This window comes from Schistocerca serialis, chromosome 9, assembly GCF_023864345.2.
Source record: "Schistocerca serialis cubense isolate TAMUIC-IGC-003099 chromosome 9, iqSchSeri2.2, whole genome shotgun sequence".
NCBI lineage: Eukaryota > Metazoa > Arthropoda > Insecta > Orthoptera > Acrididae > Schistocerca > Schistocerca serialis.
Genome location: NC_064646.1, coordinates 279,348,252 through 279,366,392, shown reverse-complemented (window position 1 = coordinate 279,366,392; position 18,141 = coordinate 279,348,252). Strand labels below are relative to the sequence as shown.

The 18,141-nt window shown below is 44.9% G+C and overlaps 1 protein-coding gene across 1 annotated transcript in view; it reads right to left on the bottom strand.

The window, feature by feature from the left end:
- The window catches only part of LOC126419220 (synaptosomal-associated protein 29), a 40,140-nt gene extending 22,727 nt beyond the window's left edge, over positions 1 to 17,413 (bottom strand). The window contains exons 1-3 of the mRNA XM_050086355.1: positions 17,035 to 17,413; positions 16,850 to 16,951; positions 16,472 to 16,646 (exon numbers count right to left, since the gene is read on the bottom strand). Coding sequence (XP_049942312.1) covers positions 16,472 to 16,646; positions 16,850 to 16,951; positions 17,035 to 17,289 — 532 coding nt within the window. The 5' untranslated portion in view covers positions 17,290 to 17,413. The remainder of the gene's footprint in view (positions 1 to 16,471; positions 16,647 to 16,849; positions 16,952 to 17,034) is intronic.
- Between the last annotated feature and the right edge of the window lie 728 nt (positions 17,414 to 18,141).

Genomic DNA, 18,141 nt, shown 5'->3' with positions numbered 1-18,141 from the left:
ATTTGATTAAATTTGACATCAATTTTAACTCCACAAATGCACATTCCTACAGAATGTGCCTGTAGTATCACCATTACACCCATCTGCGTGCCACAGATGGAGAAATATTAAAAAAGGGTGTGAAACTTCACAGACATCATCTTACAACTGACTTTGCACATGTATCTCCATGATAATTTTTGGTATGAAGTTAATAATGTGAACTAGTAATCTCCAGTGCTTATCACTTACAAGAAGCCAGTGAATGGCTATCAGCCAAAATATTGTGGCAGGAACCTCAAGGAGTACCTTAACATTGTCAGACTGTTTCAGATAATGCAAAAGAAAATACAGCATGTCCCATGAAGAATGGTCAATATTCAGGGATGTGAAAGGAAAGATCATTAGAAGCAAAAAGTTTAGTAAGCAAAGGCTCTAAAGCATATACCTTCAAGAGCTATGAGCACTTTTTCAGTAGGTGTCCCACAGTAGCAAAGATGAGCAAGTGGTCATAGCTGTTAAGGTATCCATTCTAGTGCCCTGGTAAATAGATTTTTTGCTTCAAATGATCATTCCTGTCAAAACCCTGAATACTGACAATTCCTCGTGGGGCACAATGTATAGTCGGCACCTGGTCTTCCTCTGATGATTACTGTTGTATTCAATGAACTAATGGTAAATGCCGTTAAAATATGCACTGTATTAGTACAAATGAAATAACTTACCACTATAATCTTACAATGAAAGTCTGTTTTAATAAAACATGAGGTATCTATAACATGAATATGCCTATATCAGCATGAATTAGTAAGACATTACTCACTTTGGACTTCAAAACTGTCTATATTTGTTTACCTTTGTGCATCATATGCAAGTAGAATGGAAATGCATTTCATAAATAAAACTATGTATTCACAGTTAAAAAATTATGTAGGCTGAAGTGGAAAGTGGAATTATCAATTGTGCAATAGACTTCCTTCGACATTTTTGATCTGGCTGTGTGCAGCTTTGTCACAGGAAAAATGAAAACCTGGCTTTCAGGGAGACTGAAACCTAGAGACAAAGCAGTTGCCATTTTACTGGTGACCACGTAACCTCAGTGCTAGCGAAGAGCTACAGTATTCATCTCTTCCTTAGTGTCCCCTGACAGCTATGACAGACAAATCTCAATGTGAAAGACAAGACTAGTTAAGAATTACCACGTGGAATGACTTTCCTGGACTCAAATCATAAACTGATGACCTGAAGTCACACCATAAGTGAAAATCACTGATTATTCAATGAAAATGTCATGAAAAGTCAAATGAATTTAGCAGGGTAATTCTTTGTTAACCAGGGTGTAATTCTGTCACAGAATTCCCAAACATATTCTGCATTGTTGCCAAGATTCAGTTATACTACTAGAAGGACTAGGTCCTTGACCAGAGAAGTTTGGGGCCCACAGAAGCATCGGCTTGCATGTGCTGTCGGTCTGTTTTTTTTTTTTTTTTTGGTAGGGTTTAAGGGCGCTCAACTGCTGAGGTCATTAGCGCCCAGTCACTGGTGTTAGAGCACAAGGAACCTGCTAAAACTCAAGGGGATGGGGGGGACATCAAAAGGACCTGACAAAGATGCAGATGAAATAAGTAAAAAGGTTAGATGTCTTTGGTCAAGCCAGTTAAAGTTATAAAACACAGAAGACGAGCAGCTGCTCGAGCGTCATCAGCTAAAACATCCGGTAAGGTAGATGGCAGGGACAGGACAACACGAAATTGACTAAAACGGGGACACGACAATAAAACATGGCGCACCGTTAATGCCTGACCACAAGGGCACTGCGGGGCTGGGTCACCAGAGAGCAGGTAGCGGTGGCTAAACCGGCAATGCCCAATCCGCAACCTGGTCAGAAGGACCTCCTCGCGCCGAGATGGTCGGGAGGAAGTTGACCAAGCAGTTGGGAGCGGTTTGACTGCCTGGAGCTTGTTTCCTTGGAGGGATGACCAAGCATCCCACCACAAGGACACAAGCCTCTTACATACAGCCCCACAAACGTCAGATGACGGGACACAATGGGAGGCTGGCCGAGGCTGGAGGACTGCAGCCTTGGCTGCAGCATCCGCAGCCTCATTCCCAGGCACTCCCACATGTCCGGGGACCCACAGAAAGCTGACAGAACCGCCATTATCGGCGAAACAATGGAGGGACTGCTGTATTCGTTGAATCAAGGGATGGACCGGATAGGGAGCCCCAAGGCTCTGAAGAGCACTGAGTGAGTCAGTGCAGAGGACATACGATGAATGGCGGTGGCGGCAGGCATACTGAATGGCCTGAAGGAGAGCAAAAAGCTCGGCCGTAAAGCTGGAACATTGGTCAAGGAGCCGGTATTTAAAGGTGGCGGTCCCGACGACAAAGGCACAGCCGACACCATCGTCAGTTTTGGAGCCATCGGTGTAAATAAAGGTGTGACCAGCAAGTCGAGCACGAAGTTTGACAAACCGTGAGCAATACACTGCAGCCGGAGTACCCTCCTTCGGGAGTGAGCTGAGGTCGAGATAAATACGAACCGGAGCCTGGAGCCAAGGTGGTGTCGGGCTCTCACCCTCTCTGAAGGTGGTAGGGAGGGCAAAATCCAATTGTCGAAGCAGGCGACAGAAGCGGACTCCGGGGGGCAGCAGGGCAGACACATATAACCCGTACTGACGGTCGAGAGAATCAGCGAAGAAGGACTTGTAAGAGGGGTGGTCGGGCATAGACAACAGCCGGCAGGCATACCGACACAGCAGTATGTCGCGCCGGTAGGTCAACGGTAACTCGGCAGCTTCAGCGTAAAGACTCTCGACAGGACTAGTGTAGAAGGCTCCGGTCGCAAGACGTATCCCCCGATGGTGGATGGAGTTGAGCCGGCGTAAGAGGGATGGCCGAGTGGACGAGTAGACGAAGCTCCCATAATCCAGCTTCGATCGGACTATGGACCGATACAAGCGAAGCAGGACAGTGCGATCCGCTCCCCAAGATGAACCGCTAAGAACTCTGAGGACATTAAGGGAACGTGTACAACGGGCCGCCAAATAAGAGACATGTGGAGACCAACACAGTTTCCGGTCCAACGTGAGCCCTAGAAACTTAGTTGTGTCCACGAATGGGAGAACAACGGGACCGAGATGTAAGGATGGCGGAAGGAACGCTTTATATCGCCAAAAGTTGATACAAACCGTCTTCTCTTCAGAGAACCGGAAGCCATTGGCCACGCTCCACGAGTAGAGGCTGTCTAGACAACGCTGGAGGCAGCGCTCCAGGAGGCATGTTCTCTGGGCACTGCAGTAGATCGCGAAGTCATCGACAAAGAGAGAGCCTGAGACATTAGGTGGAATGCAATCCATAATTGGATTGATCGCGATGGCAAAAAGGGCTACGCTCAAGACGGAGCCCTGAGGCACTCCGTTCTCCTGGAGGAAGACGTCGGACAATACTGAACCCACACGTACCCTAAACTTTCGATCCGTTAAAAAGGAATCAATAAAAAGGGGCAGACGACCACGTAGGCCCCACTTGTGCATAGTGCGGAGGATACCTCCTCTCCAACAGGTATCATAAGCCTTCTCCAAGTCGAAGAACACGGCTACCGTTTGGCGCCTTCGCAAAAAGTTGTTCATGATGAATGTCGACAAGGTCACAAGGTGGTCAACAGCGGAGCGGCGGCGACGAAAGCCGCATTGGACATTAGTAAGTAGTCGTCGAGATTCAAGAATCCAAACTAACCGAGCATTAACCATGCGCTCCATCACCTTACAGACACAGCTTGTAAGAGAAATGGGGCGGTAACTAGAAGGAAGGTGTCTATCCTTCCCGGGTTTGGGTATAGGAACAACAACGGCGTCACGCCAACGCATGGGGACCTGACCTTCGGTCCAGACGCGATTGTAGGTACGAAGAAGGAAGCTTTTGCCCGCCGGAGAAAGGTGTGCCAGCATCTGAACGTGAATGGCATCTGGCCCCGGAGCAGAGGACCGGGACAGTGCAAGCGCACGTTCGAGTTCCCGCATAGTAAAGGGGGCATTGTAAGTCTCCAGATTCAGCGAGTGGAAGGAAGGTCGCCGAGCCTCGTCTGCCTCTTTCCTGGGAAGGAAGGCAGGATGGTAATGGGCGGAGCTTGAAACCTCCGCGAAAAAGCGGCCAAAGGCGTTGGAGACAGCCACAGGATCAACAAGGACCTCATTACCTGAGGTCAGGCCAGGTACTGAGGAGTGGGCCTTAATGCCCGACAGCCGGCGCAGGCTACCCCAAACAACGGAAGAGGGAGTAAAACTGGTAAAGGAGCTCGTGAAAGAGGCCCAGCAAGCTTTTTTGCTGTCTTTGATGACTCTACGGCATTGCGCTCGGAGTCGTTTGTATTCAATACAATTCGCCAACGTAGGATGGCGGCGAAAGGTGCGTAAAGCACGTCGTCGAGCACGGATAGCGTCCCTACAAGCCTCGTTCCACCAGGGGACGGAAACGCGACGTGAAGAAGAAGTAGTACGAGGTATGGAACGTTCGGCAGCATTGATAATAACAGCCGTGAGGTATTCGACCTGACTGTCGCAACTGGAAAAATCGCGGTCCGGAAAGGTCGCCAGGGAGGAGTAAAGTCCCCAGTCAGCTTTCAGTATGTTCCAGCGCGAAGGACGTGGGGATGGGGTGTGGTGCAGGAGACGAACGACACAGGGGAAGTGGTCGCTCGAATAGGTGTCAGAAAGGACATACCACTCGAACCGACGGGCAAGAGTGGTAGAACAGATCGAGAGGTCCAAGTGGGAGTAGGTATGAGTAGAGTCCGAGAGGAAAGTCGGGGCGCCGGTATTGAGGCAGACAAGATTGAGATGGTTGAAGACATCCGCCAAGAGTGAGCCTCTTTGACAGGATGCAGGAGAGCCCCAAAGGGGATGATGGGCATTGAAGTCGCCAAACAATAAGAACGGCGGGGGAAGCTGATCGATCAGGTGCATCATGTCTGCCCGGCTAACAGCAGATGACGGTGGAGTGTAGACGGTACAAACTGAAAAAGTAAAAGCAGAAAGAGTAATGCGGATAGCTATTGCTTGGAGTGGGGTGGTCAATGGGATGGGATGGTAATAGACATCGTCCCGAACGAGCAACATGACCCCACCATGAGCTGGGATACCGTCCACAGGGGCGAGGTCATACCGCTCCGAGGTATAGTGGGAAAAGGCAATACGGTCAGTCGGGCGCAACTTGGTTTCCTGGAGACCAAGGATGAGCGGACAGTGCAGGCGGAGGAGCAGTTGTAATTCCTCCCGATTAGATCGAATACCTCTTATGTTCCAATGAAACAACGCCATCGCTAGTCAAAAAGTTGGGGGAACGAGACGGGGAAGAGCTGGTCACCTCGATGGCCGCGGAGGGCCAGGTTGCGAGGCAGAAACGCTACAACTGACGGCAGGCGGATCCGGTTCCATCGACTCGTCGCCAGCTGCGGCCGCTGTCCCTGATTGTGTAGGAGGGGCCGCATCATTTGCCGACAAAAGGCCGGCGGAACGCCTGGCAGCAGAGCGTCCTGGCGAAACTGAGGACGGCCGGGAGCAGCGACTCACGGATGAAGCGTCAGATGAAACGCGCCGGGGTGGAGAGGGGGAGAGAGATTTCTTCTTGGAGGCCTTCTTGGAAGGCCGAGGAGGCACAGGGATGTTGGGCTGGACCCGAAGAAGGTCCTCACGCGCGGGGTCCGTTTTGGAACGCCGGACCTCGGAAGCTGGGGTCCGGAACGTTTCCCCGATGGACGCCTGAGAAGAGGATCGCTTCTCAGGTGGCGTGGGGGGAGGAGGAGGAGGAAGGGTGGCCTCTGGGGCAGGGGGGGTGGGGGCCGCGGGGGAGGAGGAGTTGGAAGGGAGGGATTTGGGAGGCGGAGGCAGAGCCCCCTGACGGGCAGAGGAGGCGGAGGGGGGACAGGATAAAGGTGAGGATACAGCGGAAGGAGTGGACACAACTGAGGCAAACGAAGTGGCCAGTGACACGGGATGAAGGCGGTCATACTTCTTCCTGGCCTCAGAATAAGAGAGCCGATCCAAAGTTTTGATTTCTTGTAACTTTTTCTCCTTCTGATAGGCGGGGCAGTCTGGGGACCTAGGCGAGTGGACGCCAGGACAATTAGGGCACCGAGGTGGTGGGGTGCAAGTATGTTCCTCACGAAGAGGACGTCCATAGTCGCCGCAAAGGGGCTCAGCCTCACACCGGGACGACATGTGCCCAAAACGCAAACATCTAAAACAGCGCATAGGAGGCGGGACGTAAGGTCGCACGTCGCACCGGTAGCACATCACCTTTACCTTCTCCGGGAGAACGTCCCCCTCGAAGGCGAGGATAAAGGCCCCGGTGTCGATGCGACGGTCTTTGGGGCCGCGCTGGACTCGCCGGACGAAATGCACGCCGCGGCGCTCCAGGTTGGCCCTGAGCTCCTCATCAGATTGTAGCAGGAGGTCACGATGAAAAATGACCCCCTGCGTCCTATTGAGTGCCAGATGTGGGACAATGGAGACCGGGATGTCCCCTAGGCGGTCGCACGCCTGGAGTGCCGCCGATTGTGTGGCAGAGGTGGTCTTGATAAGAACGGACCCAGATCGCATCTTGCTGAGAGCCTCGATTTCCCCGAAGACGTCCTCAATGTGTTGAACAAAGAACATGGGCTTGGAGGTGGCGAACGTCCCCCCATCTGTTCGAGAACAGACCAAATAGCGGGGGAAGTACTTCGCCCCAAGCCGGCGGGCCTGTCCCTCCTCCCATGGAGTGGCCAAGGGGGAAAGGGCAGGAGAACCAGAACTAGAAACGGTACCTTTTCTTTTGGAAGACTCGGCCGCAGAGCGACCTGATACGTGCTGACGTTTCATGTGCGAAACATCCGCCCCGATACCACCCACTCCGACCAGGGGCTCTCCCCACGGGCGCCACCCAGCCGCAGCAAGGGCCACCTGGCAGGATGACCATTGCCGGGAGTCCTGATGCCCCAAGGAGACGGGCATCTACTCCTTGGCCAACGTGGGGAGGGTGCAGCTCAGGTATCGGCAGTACGATCCCTGTGTTGTCAGGGGGCTACAACCTAGAGGGTACATGACGACCCCACCACAACGGGCTGGCTACCGTGCTGGATTTCTGGTGCCATGGAAAGTCCATCATGATCGCTGGTGCAGATGGAGAGGCACTATGGGCGTAACATGGACAACCCATCAGGCGTTTAGGCCCAATTTGAGGAATAATGGGTATGGTGACAACGCCGGTGCAATGCTGAGTGCCAAGGTCTTAGTGCACTTAGGACCAGTGGTACACCATGTAAGGTGTCCTTCCCCAAAAGGCTCGTACTTCTGTAGAATTTTGAAAAATGGAGGTCAAACCCCAAGGGGGACCATCACATTAAGGCCAAAACATTTGAGACTCCTTTTAGTCGCCTCTTACGACAGGCAGGAATACCGCGGGCCTATTCTAAGCCCCGAACCCGCAGGGGGGGCTGTCGGTCTGTGAAGTCTAACGCTGAAAAATGGTTGGTGGTACGCAGCGGCGAGACAGAGGCTGGCGGGGCTAAGATACCACGTGGCAACACTGTCGAAGAGGATCTTTGAGTTGGCAAAGGGGAAGACCATTTGTCTTTGGTGGACTTCTTCGAGGCTTTCTGGGTACAGGAAGACTTGGAAGTTTGTCTGGAGGGACAGAGGGAGTCTACACAAGAGTACTCCTCCTGTCCTACCGGTTGTGTAGCTGGTGGCTTCGCCCCTTGAGGCGAGAGTTTGACGGTTTGTTGCACAGCTGGACAGGGGGGATGGCGATGCCACCTTGACACTGGGTGATTTCACACACTCTGAACTGAATTTGAGGTCGCATGTCTGCATGGCCATGTCCTGCATGGAGCGAGGGGTAACAAGAAGAGAACTATAGGGGCCAGATGGGAGAACACAGGGTTTGTGGCTAGCCAGTAACTTGTGATTGACTAGCTAAGGCACTTATTCCTTTACCTGAACCTCTTGGGCAACCCGCTCATCAAGATACATGGGACAATTCCGAGAAGAGGCGGCATGGCTGCCATTGCAGTTGATACAGCGGGGAGAGGGGGGTGGACAATCACCCTCATGTGTATCCCTACCGCAGGTTACACACTTGACTGGGTGTCGAATGACATTGGTAAGCAGCTGAAATGATGACACTGGTAGCAGTGAATCGGGTTCGGAATGTACAGCCGGACTGTGATAATTTCATAGCCTGCTTTGGTCTATGACAGCAGCACCAGTATCGAAGGTGAGGAAAAGAGTGCGGGTGGGTACTAAGGAGGAATCTACCTTTTTCATTACATGATGGATGGCAATGACACCCTGATCAGAGAGGTAAGATAGGATTTCAGCCTCGGTTAGACTGTTTAGCAGCCTGGTGTAAATTACACCATGGGTAGAATTTAAAGTTCTATGAGCCTCGGCACAAACCGGGTAGGCATGGAGAAGCGAAGCAGCAAGCAGTTGTGCTTGAGAAGCAGAAGTAGTCTCCAAAAGCAAAGTGCCATTCCATAAACGTAAGCAGGATTTCACAGGGCCAGCAATTGCATCAACACCTTTCTGAATAATAAACGGATTTACCGTGGTAAAGGACTGATCGTCTTGAGTATGAGAGACTACGAGGAACCAAGGTGCTGCGGAAAGGGTCTTTGAATTGTTAGCCTCATTATGTTCATGTTTGGTAGATGTTGATTGGGAAAATAACTGACTCATTGCGAGAAAATTCCCCATGATTGCCAGCATCTCCAATCGCACACACTTTCCAACTGGGGGCTCCCTTCACAAGGGGCGCACCCACCTTAGGTAATTGTTCAGGTCACACCCCCATAACCCCTGACAGAGGGACCAATTGGCAACTTGGGAAGGTTGCAGCTCAGGCTATCAACCCTCCCTGGGCATGGCCTGTACCAGGGGGTACGTGTGAACCCTACCTGTCGACCCGTGGCTGGGAATTACGGGTTACCCAGTCACCTATTACACGTCGGACACGTGGACCGCCCTTCAGGTGTGAACAGGGAGGAAGAAAAAGAGGAACCTCAAACGCCGAAGAGGAGGAACGAGAAGAGAAGGGAAACAAAGAAAGGAAAAGGAAGTGAAAAACAAAGGTGAGACTTATTAGGTCAGTGCAGAACATTCCCAAAAACATTCCAGTCATGTTCCCCAAGGGAGGGGAAAAATAATAGCAAGAGGTTAAATATGCAGCATGGAAGGGAAAAAATGCTGCAAAAGCTGGAGCCTTGTGGTAGCCAATCACAAATCCACCAAAGAGTGGCGGGCTTTAAAGTGTCAAACAAGTGAAACTGAGTAATGTGAGGTAGGTAAAATAATGTGACATTTAATGGTATCCCTTTTGCATATACTATCCTAACAGAAATGGAAAGTTGGGATTTGAGAAGCATATATGAGCTGTAAAATTGCCAATAGACACAGATTTTGAGTGCTGAATGTCAGTTTACAGACCAAATGATCATTCACTCTCTCATGTAACAGGCTTAATAGAGTGCCTGATCACAGAATAAGGAATTGGATTTGGATCAGGAAGACTATACACTACTGGAGGTTTAACTTTGAATAAAGTACCAGAAATTTAGACAGTAATATGTTGAGACACAGGATTTGTAAATTTCCTAGGTTCTAATAATTTTGAAAGAAACTAACTGCTAACCATAAATAGGATATACCAGACAGGTGACAGCAGTAATTCAAATTTTAGCATAAAATACAGTATTACAACTGGCCAATCAACAATCAAAGGTGAAACTCATTCTACGAAAATAATCTATAAGGTAAATACACAAATTACAAGTGATTTGCAAAGATTATGGGCCAATAATATCTAAAATTAAAGCCAAAAAATGGGCTTCTATGGTTAAGATCTAGTTATTTTAAAATAATACAGTGGCTACAGTGCCCTCAAAATAATTACCAGGCTTCAAATACCAAGAATTAAACAGTAACACAGATATGACAAAAATAAATTTTTCAGGCACAGAGAAAAGAAAAAAAAAATCCATATGACTTCTTGTGTACATAGTTCCGCATAGTTAGCGCGTACACAACTTTCCCACCAGAGCGAGCACTGCTAAGCACAACAGCGCAGGCACAGCACTCTCCCGTCTCCGCACTACGAGATGGCGCTGCCTTAGAGACGGACCAAATTCTGCTTCCGCCGATCCACGTATTAATATGTAACGCAGCCAATGAGACTGCTGCTAACGTAGAACCTTTTCTCCTCGTGGATCACACTCGCGCAGTGATACATGAACGCGCGAGGTATTATAACGAGTGTACAGACCTCCGATTAGTCAGTGTGCATTTGTCTGCAGCAGTCTGTACCAGTCTATAGTCAAGTTTAAGTCTGCACCTAAGAAGATCATCATATTCCTGTACATAGCCATGAAGATAAATGTATAGACACTTTGTCAAGTATCAGAGATATGTGAGAATAAGATTAACGTACCCAGACCAAAGGAACTTCAGATTGTCAATTGTAAATAGCATCCAGAATAAAGTTACATAATGTCTATGCTTTTTATTATTTTAATAAATGTGTGTGAAAATTAATCAAGTTCTGTTTAAAGTTGGTCACCGTCAATCTGCTACTCTAAGCATGCAAGTGGCATTTCTATCGTCTGACCCAACGCCAGAAGATAAACCCGCCACGATAAGACCACGAGACATATTGCTGACACTCTCCTACTTCGTTAGAGTGACAAGTCAAATAATCTGATGGTGTGTGTACAGAAGGTCTTACAATACGCACACCCCATGACTGAACCAAGAAAACAAATGAGGTTCTATAAAAACTACAGTCATTGTAACAATGCAGCCATTGTAACAATGCACTCATTGTTTAAGCCTTCCTTCTAAAACTAAACATGATTAATTTCACCAGACTATCCTATGCAAGTCATTTCATCTCTACCTAACTACTACATCATACACCTATTTGCACCTGCCTATTGTACTCAAGCCTGTGTCCTGCGAGGTAGCGCAGTGGTTAGTACACTGGACTCACATTCAGGACGACAACAGTTCAATCCCACTTTAGGCCATCCTGATTTAGGTTTTCCATGATTTCCCTAAATCGCCTCGGGCAAATGCCGGGATGGTCCCTTTGAAAGGGCACAGCCGACTTCCTTCCCAATCCGATGAGACCAATGACCTCTTAGTTTGGTCTCCTCCCCCCAAATCAATCCAACCCCCCAACCCTTCCAAGTAAAATTCTGACAATAGATTGAGCTGCTTCTTGAGTTCAATCCACTGCAATAAAATTGATTTGAACTGTTAGGCAATGTTTCAGAGAAGATAATCTAAGAAATAAAGACAAATTGAGAATGTTAAGTACACTGCTTGACAGAAAAGTTAAGCATGCAGAACATGCACTCTGATATCAACATAAATTCGTATATGTACGAACTCTGTGTAAATGATTAGTTACAATTCTCTGTGACAGAGTGCATTAGTGTTGTTACAAGACCTGGTATGGTACACGCAAGGCATGCAAAGCATTGGATTTTGAGTGAACACTGATGGACAGACAGATACTGCATACTTGTACGAGACAGCATTACCAGTACCTGACAGTCTGAAAGAGGCCTCATTGTGGGTCAAGTTGACCACCTGGTTGAATCATACAACATCCAGATTTGTGGGGCATTCGGAAGTGACAGTGGCCTGTTGTCCGAGTGCACAGGAATGTGAGGGCAGGCACACATTGCCAGGTTCCAGTTGACGACACACTACCACAAGAAAGAAGGATTGGCATATTGTGCACTAAGCATATTGTAGCCCCTTAACATTTGAACATACCATCCAAGAACAAATAATGTACTAACTGCAACATTCTGCGTCATCCTCCATTGCTGGTAGGAGATTGCAGCTGCCTGACTAAGGAATTACTGTTCCAATTTGGGTCATGCCATGACCAGGAAGCATGGACTTCCAATGAATAGCATCACAGCAATGTGACGCTATTCAGCAATGAATAGTGGTTATGCATTATCCCAAATGACCAGTGTTGCCGAATATGTGGTGACCTGGTGAGAGGCACCATCCATCCAATGTTTTGGATATGCACAGCGATGCTACTTCTGGTGACAAGGTGTGGAAAGCTATTGGGTATGACTTTAGATCACAGCTGGTAGTGACCAAGAGAATTTTGTTGACAACAGTACCTCATGAACATCTTGTGTCATGTGACTTTTCAACAGGACAATGCTCAAAACATTGTGTGTATACATGAATTGTCCGTGTGGTGGTGATGTGGTCACATAGCCAGTGAGATCCCCAGATCTGTCCCTAACAGGACCTGTGAGGGACCAGCCTGGGCATCAGCTCCATTCCAATGCCAGTATCCAGGACATCAAGAATCAGTTACAATACATGTGGACCTGCTTGTCTCAGGAAGAGATACAATGGCTTTATGACACACTTCCCAAGACAATCAGTGCATGCATCCAGGCCAGAGAGGGTAGCTTTGTAAATATGACTTGATTCCTGACTCAGTTTTAAAATCACTGAAATGAGGCACTAAAAACCTTGTCATGTTGGATACACTGGCTCTCACCCTATCACCAAAGTTTAGTAATGTTGAGCCCATTAGTATGCGGATGAGTGAGCACCTGAGAACACAGGGTGCACTAACTCGGACACACGGAAGCTGGCTTTATGGGAAAAATTAGTAATATTGTGCTCTATTCAATCAAAGCCCATGAATGATAATGAATTTTTCTCATGTAATATAGCCTGCATTATTAAGTTTTTGAAAACTACTACTGTGTTAACCCTAGGATGCATATACAGGGCCTCTGAGGCCCTTGTATGTCTTCATTTTTAAAAAAATTCTGTAATTTTTTGTTTGATTTCAAACTGCTTTCCAGTACTCTCACTAACACTATGACATTCCTCCTATCAAGTCTGAATGAGATACCTTTTCAAGTTTTTTTTGTATAATTCAATATGTTTACCCATACACTGTGAATGCATAAGCAGGGCTTCAGAAGCCCTCACACATTTACAAATGTTCTTTAGCCTATATTGTCTTCAACATTTGTTTGGGAGCAGTTATTAATTCAACAATAACTGTAGTGGTATTTCCAGCAACAGGAGTGCCAACAGCAGCAGTAGCTGTAGTAGTAATAGTATAACTAAGAAATAATACACACTACTTTCACGTATTGGCAATGTCTGTGTATTTTAGATCTTTTTGCGATCAAATGTTTTATTATTACATAGTATTGTTATTCTGTGCTGCTCTTGTCAGCCTCATTGTTACTGTAGTTAGTTTGTTGCTACAAGGCCCATATTGTTACGAGTATGACTGGTTTAGTGCTGCACAAGCTGCTGTTCGAGAGACACGCCTTTTGCTATGGCTTCGACATGCAAAGCAAGAGCGTCAGTACATGCAAATGCAGCTAATTTTGAAAGTGTTGTGGCTCAGCGGTTTGAAGATTATGATTCTTCCAAGGAAGGAAATATTTTTGAAGATGCAAGTAGTGAAGAATCAGCCAATGTATCTGCAGATGTGAATAGTGAGGCAGATGACAGTCCTTCCGATAATATTACTCCATCAGGGTCTGAAAATGAAGAACCACCACAAAAAGGTATTGAAGACCACACATACATTAGTCGGAATGGAACAATTTGGAAATTAGATCCTCCTGCAACTTTTCATACACCTGTCCATAATATCGTAAAGAAGGAACCAGCCCGTGATTTGAAAACCTGTAAACCTAAGGATGCCTGGGACTATTTCATCTCCAAGGAAATACTAGAGGAAATCATCAACTGCACAAATATTGAAGGCAGAAGAGTGGCTGCTTTACGTGGTAAAACGTGCTGAAATGGAGGGTTTTCTTGGTCTTTTACTGCTTTCTGGTGTTAAAGAGTTAGGATGTCCCTATTAGAGAATTATTTTTGGATGGAAAGGCAAATCCTACATATAAGGCCACCATGTCACTAAATAGATTCGAGGATATAAGGAGAATGATTAGATTTGATGACAGGCGTACCCGTGAATCTCGATCTGCAGATGACAAACTTGCAGCTGTTCACTATGTATGGGAACTATTTCTTGACAAGTGTAGAAATAGAATGATTCCCAATGATTTGCTCAGAGTTGACTAACAGCTAGTCCCATTCCGTGGAAGATGCAGCTTCACCCAGTATATGCCCTCTAAATCAGCGAAGTATGGCATAAAAATATTTTGGTTATGTGATGCTACATCTACATATGCTTTAGACGGAATTGTTTACACGGGAAGGAAGCCCCATGAACCTATATAGAAAAATCTGGGATTGAATGTGGTGAATGATCTTGCTAAAAGCATTGAAGGATCATGAAAAATATTAGTGTTGACAACTTCTTTACTAGTGTGCAGCTGGCAGAACAGATGCTTCCGAAGCAAATTACAGTGGTGGGAACAAGCAAACAAAATAAACCAGAAATTCCTAATAAGATGAAACCATCTGCATCAAGAGCGATTCATTCCTCTTTTTTTGGATTTAAAGGTGGCATTACAATGGTGATTCATGTTCCCAAAAAGAAAGTCTGTAGTTCTCATTAGCACAATGCATCACGACAGAAACATTGATGAAACTCATGCAAAAAAGAAACCAGATATAATAAAGTTATATAGCTCTACGAAGGGTGGAGTAGATCAAATGGACCAGAAAATTTGTTATTACACTTGGAAGAGACAAACAAGAATATGGCCATTTGCATTATGGATGAATATGATGGACGCCGCAGCAACAAAAAGTAAAATTTTATTTTCCGCCCAACATCTGACATACCATAGTGGAAGAAGTGATAAAAGGCGTTTGTTCCTAAGAGATTTAGCAGAGGAAATGGTAAGACCACTAATGGAACTTCATATCCAGATCCCTAATCTTCCAAAGAAAATCGTTGCGGTCATGCAAAGATGTGGTGGTCAAAAAGAGGTCATTGCCGAACCAACTACCTGTTTCAGGAAAAAGAAGATTTATTTACTGTCCATATAATAAACACAGGAAAAGTGCTATGACATGCATTAAGTGTAAAACCAACATTTGTAATGAACATAGTGGCGTTCTTTGTGCTTCTTGTTTGTCACATGTTGAAAACTAAGAAAAATGCAATTTTTTGAGAACAATGAATAATAACTTTTTGTCAAAATATTGCCTATATACATATTGTGAGTGATGAGTATGTTTTAATTGAAGAAATTGGTTGTCATAAATGTTATAAAATGTAAATTGCAATTTATAAGTGAATTAATAAAATTATTTGTAATGTTGTATGTAAATGGATGTAAATAATAAAAATTCACTCAGAGTTCTTTTTTTTTTAAATTAATAAAATGTTAATCAGGCCCACCAGATCCTGTTACTGTATCTTCGGAATCTTTCAATATGACAATAAATTTGACAGAAATAAATTTAACTCCAAAGAATGATTATATGAAAAGAGGAAAATTTTAAATTAGGGCAGGGTCTTGGAGGCCCTGCATATGCATTCATGTGTGTTTTCAGCACCATGCATCCTAGGGTTAATAAAGTCTCATACTTGAAGGTACTCTTATTGAAAGATCATCAGAACACAATCATTTAAAACCATCTCAATAACACTGCCAAGCAAAATGTTAGTTTCAGAACACTAGACTGCTATTGATCATGATTCAACCTTTAACAGCATTTAATCAACAGCAACGAAAAAGAGGAATCGTAGAACAGTCAAAGGTTTTCCTGTACCTCTCAGGTAGGCACACAAATGCATATGCAAACATTTTCAATACAAAAGTCTATAGTTTCAATGCAATAAATTGCTGGTACAGCATCCTACAAAAAGTGGATAACATGGGATTGTATTATAAAGGAAAAAGCAGCAGACTACAAGGATAAAGCCATGGAGATCCCTTTAACAAATGAAGACAGACAGCAATATTGTTCCTGTTTACTACAGCAAGCAGTAATTTAAAAGGATCACACAGAAAAGGACTTTCATGTAAAAAGCCAACAAGGGGGTATGTCTGGGTAATGCCCAGTGAACTGGCAGATTACAAATCTACAACTCCTACGAGCAGTTTCAGTTCCCATAATTTGTGGCAAAAACTATAATCATTGATAACAATGCCTGAAGTCTTGTGATGAATATGTTACATTACAGTTCATGTACTACACGTTTCCCAATAATTTCAAGAAGAGAGCAAGGAGCCATAAGATCCAGTCCCCAACTTTATTAAAGACACATGAATTCAGGAATTCTTTACTTTAGACCTAGCTCTAATCTAAAGAATTAAACACGCCAGTAAAGACATACAGGTTTACTAGCAAGCAATCCAAGTAGTATACAGAATGTTTTGAACAAACATAACTAAGGGAAGCAGTTAGCCACAGAAAAAAATCAAAAAATCTATCAGTTCATACACGCGTGTAAAATTTTGGTTTCCCGACTGCATGCACAATGCGAGAACCACACAATACATACAATTCATTATACTCACCTGGATGAGAATCAACTGGTGAGACTAAGCCAGGGGCGCTTCTTGTTCTATCAATAGTGTCAACTAATGGACTTTTGGTCTTGTTATCAGCATCGATACTAGATTTTTCTTTGGAACCAGGAGGCTGTTCGTTAGATTTTCCACTGAAGTAATTCTTCAAACTGCCCATTACACTCTACCAACAAGACAATGCATTAAACAATTTTGATCCCCAATTAACATTCACCAACGTAATTTGCGAACTGAAGTGGAGCTTAGTCAAAAACAATTTCGAATTCCTTCCATTAAAAAAACAATGATATTTGCCTGCAAATTTCGTGTCACCTGCAGAGATCAACCTAAACATTACGTGCATCGGGAATCATTCCTTCTACGTACCTTGATGCCCTGAATATGTTTTTGGCTGAATCGCAGAGTTGCGTTAATATCATCCAGTCTCTTGTCTGTACGTTCCAACTGCTCTCTTTGACGCAATAGTTCCTGTGCATCAATTACAAAATGATTAAACACCAAAAAGTTTAAGCAAACATTTTAACAAAATTACATTTTCACATAAAATTTACTTCTGCTGTCGCAACTCCAATCTGTTCCGAATCCCGCAACATTGTAATGGACCTGTTGGAAGACGCTAAAGTTCTTTCTTCTATTTCTCGTTTTCTCTCAAGCAACTGTTGTCTCCTGTCTTCTAAATCTACCCTATCTTGATTATAACCTGATTTTCCAACTCTCGAATTTCGTAGGAACGTTTCATCATCAACATCATCCTCTATGGCGAAAAAAGGGCTATTCTGATTACTTAAATAGCGTTGCCCTGCCATCACTAAACCTTTCACGATCACCTTTCCTGTCACAGAGCTACAACTACACAAAAATTTTGACAACCTTCCACACAAAGCAATATCACTAACCACAGTCAACTACTAAACTCCATGTGACTGTAGATGAAACGTCACACTAATATCGATTGTAGCTAATTTTCGATTACAACGGCGTTATCGATTTTGCGTGTAGCCTACACCACAACAAAAGGATTTTGTCTTCAGCAAGGTGAAAAATCATGGAGGTAAGAATAAGCTTACCGCCATGTGAAAAATCTACTAAATTTGTAATTTATTTTCCCACGTTCTTCAGAATCATCAGATTTTGCATTTACTTCCGTTCACGAGTGCACCCCACAGTTAGTGAAAAAAATAATGAAAATAAAGCGAATTTTATCTACAGGAGCAAAAACAGCATTCTTTTATCAACTGTTTCTTGCCGAAACTGCAGACTCTACAATTGCAGATTTGAAAATATTTTTTATAAAAACAATATAGAAGGTCCCATATAGTGTGTCATGCGACTTCTGTCATACACGTCGATGTAAAGAATTTAGAAGGTGTCATTATTGATAATCTAATTTTACTATAATGCACAACAGCAGTGAAAGTTGCTTACTTTCTTTAACCAAGTGTTGTATACTGCATGAATAAACTGAATTACATCAATATTCACCATCACAATAAACACCATTTACTTTTATAGATTAATATATTCAACTTTCAATTCTTCATTACTTCACAGCATTTGCAACGTTACATTGTATTTGTACCTCTGGTAATCTCAGTCTACATCGCCAGCAATGGTAAAAGAAATATTTACTGTCAGGAATATTTATTTCTTATTAATCT